The 8,752-nt window shown below is 52.0% G+C and overlaps 1 protein-coding gene across 2 annotated transcripts in view; it reads left to right on the top strand.

Annotated features, from left to right (window-relative positions):
* The window catches only part of AGAP1 (ArfGAP with GTPase domain, ankyrin repeat and PH domain 1), a 417,400-nt gene that overhangs the window by 259,750 nt on the left and 148,898 nt on the right, over window positions 1-8,752 (top strand). For both annotated transcript variants that reach the window (XM_015561885.1, XM_006760461.2), the window contains exon 11: window positions 4,906-5,010. In XM_015561885.1, the coding sequence (XP_015417371.1) occupies window positions 4,906-5,010 (105 nt within the window). The remainder of the gene's footprint in view (window positions 1-4,905; window positions 5,011-8,752) is intronic.

Consider the following 8,752-nt stretch of genomic DNA (forward strand, 5'->3'; position numbering starts at 1 on the left):
TCGCCGTCTTGTTATCTCTTAGGAGTCTGTGGGCTGGGAGTGTGAGCTAGCACATGTCTGCTCCCCAAGGTGCCTTCCAGGGCAGGGCGTCCAGGGTCACTTCCTCGCTCACATGTTTGATGTTGGCCGGTCAGCGGCAGTTCTGTGCTCCTGACATGAGAGCTCAGTGCCCTCCGTGTACCTCAGGGTCTCTCTCTTGCCAGTCTCTGCAGCAGAACCCTCCTCTGATCTCTCACAAGTCTGCTGGGCTCCCAAGGCATGGAAACAGGAGCGGCCAGGCCTCTGAAGGCCTTGGCCGGAGTGGTCACAGCGTAATTTCACCACATCCCATTGGTTAAATGGACATAGGACCCAGGACCACACCCAGGAGCTGGGCTTTTGAGGGTCATCTTTGGAGACTGGCTACTTTCGTCTGACCTCGCACATGCAGAATACCCTCCCCCCGTCTCCAGATTCACAGTCTCTTCCCAGCATCCGGCTCAGACTGGAAGCTCAGGGTCACTGTCTACATCAGGTGCGTGTGTGGATGAGGCTGCTCAGCTCTGATGCTTTCATATGAAGACCAGGGAGCTTGAGAGCCGAGTTACCTTGCACGCGCGCACACAGTGCCACAATGCCGACACAGACAGGTGACCTGTAGCCCACAGCACCTCTGAGCCCACCGGGCACATGTTCTACCCTACCCTGCTCTGGTCACAGGGAGTGTGTTCTGCTCGCGGCGGGGGTGGGGGCATCCTCCTTCTCCCTGGGCTCTGCTGTCTGGGCCGGCCTTCCTTTTCCATAAGGTGTGTGTGGCCTGTTGTCACGTTTTTGTGGCTTTCTCAGCCTGCTTCCTGCTCCATGTAGGTCAAGCGCCCAAAGTGAAAAGATTCATTTTGAACGTTGTACCATTTAGTCATATGTGGCATATAATTCCTTTAAATATCTTGTGGGTGTCCTTTGTATCCAATGACCGTCCATTTCATTAGACAAGCCCATCCACAGCTCCTTATCTCTAATATACAAGTCTCTATTGGAAGGGTCCATGCGTTCCTGTCCATGCGTTCCTGCCCTCAATCCTGCTGCATTCTCATGGGGCGGCATGTCCGGCTGCCAGACCTTTGGCGGGGTCTGTATTCTGAGGTCCCATCTACTGACACCCCCTGGATTTGATCTTCATCCTCAGGCAAGTTCTACTGGCAGGAGGCTGGGGGCCAGAGATGATTTTTCTCATGGTTCAGCCCAGCATGACTTTTAAATTGGAAACATCTTTTCTGGTCCTGCTTGGACACTCTCCCCGGGGTTATTGGAGCCAGCAGCCAGGCTGCTGGGCATCCCCGCGGGCAGCAGGCCTGGGACCGTTCTGCTAACCGGAGCACAGCTCGGCTCCGTCTCCGTCTCCAACCTTGGGTAGCACTTTCCTCACGCCCCTCGAGCCGCCACTGCAGCTACGTCCTCACCAGCCTCAACCAGGCTGGTGCCAGGCCTGTGGTTTTTATTTTTATTACAGCAATACAGGATGCTAGCTCTGTTTTTCTTATCTATTGTTGCCTAAGGATCTACCCCCAAAACTTACTGATTTGAGAAAACTTATTTTATTATTTCTCTTAATTTGGTGGTTCAGGACTATGGACAGAGCACAGCAAGGCTTATCCAACAGAGCTCCCCAGAGGGGAGCTGCCAGGGTTTCTGTGGGTCCAGCCCAGTGTAGGTAGCATCACTCCCTCTGGTTCTGTTGGTTAATGTGAGTCTGGGCATTTCCAAGTCAGGGTGGGATGATTTGCACAGGGCCACGAATACCACAACTCATGGTGCATTGGGAGCCATCTTGAGACCAGCTACCGGGCTGGCTGTGCATGCTGGGGGTAGTTACATAAGCTCTCTGTGCCTCGGTGGCCTCATCCGTAAAATGGGGGTAATCCTAGCCATGACCATCAGGTCCGCTATAAGCTTGCAGCAGGTTCATACTTTAAGGCTCTTAGAGCATCCCCTGGCTCGCAATGAACCCAATATTGTTTTGAAATTTTAGAAGTTTACAAACAGATGTGTAAGTCACATGAGAGTCAAATAAAGCATTAACTATAATTAATGTCTGCACTGTGACGGCTGGTCAGGGACAGTCTTAAGCAGGAGGTCGGTTTTACATGTTCTGAAGTGGCATCTGAGGGATAGACTATGGATGCGTTGTGACATTCTGCCGTGCAGTTTTGCCCTGGGTCACCCGAGATCAAAGAGACTTAGAATCATAAGGGCCATTTCCACAGGCCGAAGGGAACTGCCCGCAGTGTCTGCGGCTAAGAGCCTCCTGGCCTCTGTCATCTTCTGGCTGGTGGGATGGCAGCTTCGTAGCCTTTCAGAGTGTAACATGAGCTGTTTTAGGGTTTTCCATTGTCTTGGTCCTTAGAGAAACTGTGTAAGTCCAAGAGGACAGAAGCATGGGGCCTCAGTCTGCGCAGCGAGGCCCTGTCCTGGTCGCATCGGTAAATGTTTGTCCCAGGGCAGGCCATGGTTCACTCTCTTCCCTGGGCACCTTGGGGGATGCTGTGTTCTGAGGAGAGGAGCACAGTGCAGTGGATGGAGAGGGCAGGATGGCTGGGCCTGGCGCTGCCCGTCAGCTAACGGTGACTTTACCTGTGTGGCTCAGTCTTGTCTGCACTGAGGAACCGCAGTAACTCTGCTACCCTGACCTGCTGCGTATGGGGAGCAAGTGAGGGATGAACGTGACGTGTGTAGAAATACGTCAGCAGTGTTAGCGTTCAGGCATCCAAGGAAGCGTGCCTCTGATCTGGCCCAGTGGGCAGCTGGCACCTGGGCTCAGAGCAGCTGTGATGTTGGGGACAGGGCAGCAGATGCTCAGTTTCTACAGTCTTTTGGGGGTTCAGGGAAGAGGTTGGGTATAAACCGGCTTGGCCGAGGGTGGAGAGCGGAAATGCGGCTCCTGGGTGCCAGACTGTCCTTCGGGCCCCGCTGACTTTCCCAGTGTTTGAATAGTACACGTAATCGAGGTGACCCTCCACCGGGAACCATAGAATTAAGATTGTCAAGATTTGGACTGTCTTTCACCAAGAGATTATGCTTTCCTGACACCACAACAAGGCAGCCTGCTTTAGTTCCCCTCTGACGTCACCTGCTCACATCATCTCCCCGCTGGAATGTTCTCTTTATCTCTCAAGCAGTATGTCCTTCTAGCCCTCACTGGGGAGAGACGGCCTGTGGGTGTGGGGTTGGCTCCGGGCAGCGCCCACAGCGGGCCTCCACATGGAGCCCTGGGGTGAGGCCTGAGTTTCCTGGAGTGGGAGTAGCAGGGCTTTCTGAAGCCCCAGCAGCTCTCAGCCACCAGTGACACTGCAGCGACCCAGGCCCTGGTGGTGGTGGAATTTGCTCTGCAGGCTGGGAAGGATGGACCCCGCGGCAGAACTGGGGCAGGCTTCGCGATGCTGAGTTTAGAGATTGTACGGTCCCCCTGGGAGGGCAGAGTAATGATTTGGAGCGACTGCATGTTTATTACCACGTCCCTGGTGTGACTGCCCGTCCCAGGGGCTCTTCCTGGTTCACGCAGTGCAGTTGCACCCCTTGGTTTGCAGCCGCGCTTCCTGGGGCCTGTCTGCTCGTTGGTCTCGCGGCCACGTGTCGTTTAGATTATAGAAATCAAGGGATGCCATGTTTTGCCACATGTTTGTTTTTTAAAAATAAGAGCTTGCAAAAAAGTGAAGAACCAAAGGTTCACTGTTAGTTGCTTCCAACTTTTTGATATTTCCCCCCAGAAACAATATTTAAATGGTGGTCAGAGTCCCAAACCAGCTCACAATCCATTCTATTTGTGACATTTGGCATAAAAAAAAAGTATTGTCACAGTGCTGGTAACTAATTGGACCTTGAACTTAATTATCACATAAAGATGCTTGCTTGATTTTTCCCCCCGTGTTGTGGTTCCTGGGGGAGTAGCAGGATTAAGAGGCAGTACAGCTCCCAAGGGCACTCAAGGGCACCTCTGCTTCTTCAGGGTGTCGAACCCTGTTTCTTAACCCACAGCGTCCCTTCAGCCTCCGTCCGGTGAGTTAACGAGCATCAGTGCTTTCTCAGTCAGAATTACGATCCTGTGAGTTCATACCTGGGCAGCGAGAGGAAGAGCGAGGACGGGGGGGGCCTTCCGTTCTCCTTGCTGTAAGTGGGCAGGAGGCAGAAGACCAGAGATGAGAGCTGAAGCTGACATTGCCTGAGCGAGGCAGGCGTGAAGCCCCAAAGGGAAGGAACGTGGGAAGTCAAGGTCGTGGGCCCGGCAGAGGTCGGTGCTGGCAATTGGGCTTCCTGACCCAGGGAAGGGCACAGCTTTGCTGGGAATTGGCAGTTAAAACAAGAATCCATTCTCATTGCCATCGAAGGAAAATTGGAGCTTCAGTGTGAGAGTGTCCAAGTTTGAATGCTTTTCATGGGCCCCTAATATGATTTCATTAGAAATGGGTTCAAGTAAATTACACACGATTCATCTGTTAAATGCTGTCGCTGTGTTTGCAAATGGAATTTCATTTTTAATAAATTCAAAATAAAATGTTCTCATTTGCCAAGATCGTAAGGTAAGAATACAGTTAATGTGTAATTGTCGAAAGGGGAGTTTAGGTGTCCTTTTGTAAGACATTCCTGTAGGTGTTCCTGTGGGCTTAGAATAAGAAAGGTACACTGTCCCGCACCACGGCGGTTTGTGTTACGTCTGTTAGCATCAGTATCACCATCTCAAGTTCGACAGGCACATCCACACCAAAGGAATCTGGCCGAATATATACGTTGTATATAAAAGAGAAAACCAAATCACTGAGCTAAAAATAAGTGTACTTTCCTTTTAAGATGGCAGTTAAAATAAAAGTGTAAAATTTCTTAGAGTCCACACATGACCTTATTAATTTATCCTTGGCTCCCTATTCCTCCCAGGGCATGTTGCTGAAGCGAAGCGGCAAATCGTTGAATAAAGAGTGGAAGAAGAAGTACGTCACCCTGTGCGACAACGGCGTGCTCACCTATCACCCCAGTCTGCACGTGAGTATCGTCCCTCAGAGCGCTGGCAGGCGCCACCTCAGCGTGGACACTGTGCGTGGGGGTGGGGGTGCTCACAGCAGCCAAGCCCCCGTCTCTGAATTGAAGTCAGCTCTGGTCCTGCTCCACTATAAGATGAATAATGTCCCTCATGATGTCCGATCATGCATCTCTCTCTTCCTCTCCCAAACGGTCCACCTGTGGCTCTCTAATTCTACGGAGAATTTCAGTAGAAGGCACAGGTGAGAGTACAAAGACAGGCGCAAGTAGTCAGAGAGGAAGGGGGAAGAGACTGTCTCTCTGAGAACCGAGAATAAGGGGCATACGTGCATGGGAGCCTAGGGTTCGCTCTGAGCAGCTGAGGTCAAAATAAGTTAAACGCAATCTGTGACTCGGTTTTTATTGTCAGATAAGAATACATGCCCTAGCCAGTTTGGCTCAGTGGTTGGAGCATCACCCTGTGGACCGAAGGGTCCCGGGTTCAATTCCGGTCAAGGGTATGTACCTCGGTTGCAGGATTGATCCGCACACCCTTGGGGCGCATGCAGGAGGCAACCAATCCATGTTTCTCTCTCATGTCCATGTTTCTCTCTCTCCCCCTCCCTTCTACTCTCTCTAAAAAATCAATGGGAAAATATCCTCGGGTAAGGATCAACCAAAATATAAAAAAATAAGAACACATACTAGTTCCTAAGGCAAGAGAAGCTTTTCTGTCTGTGTTAATAAAATCTGTTATATTGGTGATTTATATGAGATGAAAAACAGAAGTAATCTTATTATTGGGGGGAAATGCAGACATTCTACCCACAGTGAGTTTCTTTGGGGACCCCGATAAAGGCAGAAGAGGGGGTGTTAGTCCCATAGCAGCACATTCCATGAACCTTGCATGTGCATCTGTCTTGATTCAGATAAATGTATAGATTCTAATATATAGTGTTAGCTGGTTAATTGATTGCATCACTGTGTTAAGCTTTTCATTTAAAAAGGTAAATACTTTCAAAATTGCACAGTTATTGATAAGAAGTTGGAAATAAACAAATTGAAGTAAATGAAAATCACCCCAAAATACCACCTGGAGAACATGACCACTAGCATTTTGGGGACGTGCTTCTCCCTCCACGAGCATGCGGGCACCTGTGTAAGCTGACTAGCCCCCACTCCTAGGCAATGATGAATCATACGTGCCTTCGCATGTCGGCAAGGAAGTGGGCTGTGTGCCCCGATTCTTAGTGGTTATAGAATGTCCGTCGTGCAGGTACATCCTGGTTGGTTTAACACTATCTCCAAAAGGGACATTTGGCAAATAAATGCACTTTGAGTTATCTTTACCAAGTAGCTAATCAGCATCTTCTGTCCACCTCGGGGCCCGTGTCCATTTCCCTCTGACACGTCCCTAGCAGCTGGCCTCCTGAATTGCGTCTTGTGCTTTGGGTGTATGTTGCCGAACTCCCGGGAAGAATGTTGGTTTTATCTCCTCTGGCGAAATGTCAGAGGGGACTTTCCCACCGCACCCTCGTGAACATTTACCTTAAAAATAAATTACATATTTCCCAACGTGACAGGTAGCAAGTGGCGTCCTTGCTGGGTGCACTGCCCCCTTGTCTTGCAGCAGTGGCTTCGCCTTTCGGAGCCGCGCTGGAAACCAGGAGTTCTGTCAGCATCCCCGACATGTTTCTGATGGTGGTGGGAACCTCCCAGGTACACGTTCTTGAGGGGACTGAGGAAATTCCTTGGTGCTTGGTTTATCTGGGGACGAGAGTCAGGTTGCTTCTCCAGGTGGTGCTGCCCGTCCAGGTCTCCAGCCCCTGCCCATCAGAACCCCACAGCAGCACAGGTCTTCTCGGGGTTCTCTCCCCAGTGCTGCTGCACCGGCGGGGGCGGGGCGGGGGGGGGTGCTGCCCTCTCCTGGCTGAGTTCTTCCCAAGACCCCGTGAGAGAGCAAAGGTCTAATTGTTGACCAGGTTGCTCTGTGCCATTTAGAGAGAGAAGTGCAAGCAAAACATTCTTCTTGCTGGACTCACTGGGCAGTAAAAAAGATGAGATCTGCGTGATGATGCATTTCAAGGCCCCTCAGTGTCACCCGCTAAGCCCAGGCCTGGCCACAGGGACCTTGGCCGCTTCCTGCCAAGGACAAAAGTGGCAACAGCTGTGTGTACAGAACATGCCCGTGGGAGGGCTAGCGCCTCCTTACTTTTCAGTCCAGCCTCTGGCTTATGTAATCACCATCAGTCCCTTAGAAGCCCTCCGCACAGGCTTTGTCTTAGATGCCCCGGCGTTGGCCAGGCCCGTCCTTTCTGTACGTGCGCACGGATATTATTGGAATGTGGAAAAGGAGCACCATGGGGCTTCGTTACATAATCACATGGCGAGCAGGAGCCCACGTCATTGCAAAGTGCAATCCAGTCAACGCCAGGGTCCTGGGGCTGAAGTTACGGACGCAGGTTCAGAGCTGCCTAAGGGAGCGGCTGAATCCACGAATGATCGGAATCACTCGGAGGTGGGGAGGTGGGGAGGTGGGGAGGTGGTGTAACCTTTATTGTCAGCCTTCGTCGATTCTGCTTTCACCTCCTGCATTGTGGGCAGAGAGGAGGAGACCCGGCACAGGAGGCAGCTGTGCCGGTGGCTTTTAACCCCGACTGTCTTAAAGATCAGTGGTTCCACAGTGGGTGCCCACGTAGCCACAGGGCGCGGTGGGGCAGGGTCGCTGAGCATTTCAGCGGTGCTGAGTGGGGGATGCCCTCAGAGAGCCTACACGTCCGCAGCGTTGTGTCTCTCGCCGAATGTCTGGGGTGCACCTGGGCTGCCCCCTTGTAGGAAGCTGGAGCCCAGGAAGTTCAGGTCACATGTCCATCCCTCTGCACACGACGAGGCCCCTCCTTGGAGGTGGTGCCTGTCAGGGACATTGAGAACTGGCTGCATAGTGTCTGGAGATCTGGGCAAGGATCCTTTCCTGGGTGGGAAGTTGGACGGTGCTGTCTTATAAAAGGTTGCTTCGTAGTCCTAAAGAGTGGGCGAGTCTGAAATTTTTACCCAAAACTCTTAGCAACGAGGCTAAAGGAGTCAGTTGGACTTCTAAGGAAAAGCCTGTTTCAAAGTTAGAGCTGTTGGGGGGCTCCAGTCACGTGGACAGACGAAAACTTACCGGAAGAACCCAGTTCACGAGGTTCGTCTTTCTCTCTCAAAATGCTGATGTGACGTGAAATAAAGCCTACCCCCAGTGAGAAGGCAGGTGGAAAGCTCACCCAAAATAATGAAGTGCTCCCAGCAGGGTGCCCCGCGGCTGCCCAGGCCACAGGACGTCGGTGCTGAGTCCCGGGCACCCGGGGACAAAGTGGTCACCCTCCCATTAGCACCCACCAGCTCACCTGCTCCTTCAACTCCACCTGAGATTTTGCAAAGACAACCTGAAACGTTTAAATCAGACTAAAGTAGTGAAAAGCAAGACCTCCGAAGCGCCTCCGTGGTGTCTGTTTTTGTTTCTCTGGGAAGTTTGTCTACCGCAGACCTTGAAACAGCCCCGGGTGCCCGACTTCCCTGGGGGATACGTATGACTGTCCCATGGTTTTGTGACACTTGGCTGGATCCCAGTCGGGCCGGCGAGGGGCAGCCTGTTCTGTGGACTTAAATGCGAGCCCCAGGGAGCACCTTGATAGAAAAGTGGAGGGATAATGAGAAAGAGCTCGGACCTGGGGGCTCCACAGCTCAGCATCGCCGCCCATTCATCTTGCTTGTCACGGGAGCAGCC

Source organism: Myotis davidii, unplaced genomic scaffold (genome assembly GCF_000327345.1).
Source record: "Myotis davidii unplaced genomic scaffold, ASM32734v1 scaffold370, whole genome shotgun sequence".
NCBI classification, from domain to species: domain Eukaryota; kingdom Metazoa; phylum Chordata; class Mammalia; order Chiroptera; family Vespertilionidae; genus Myotis; species Myotis davidii.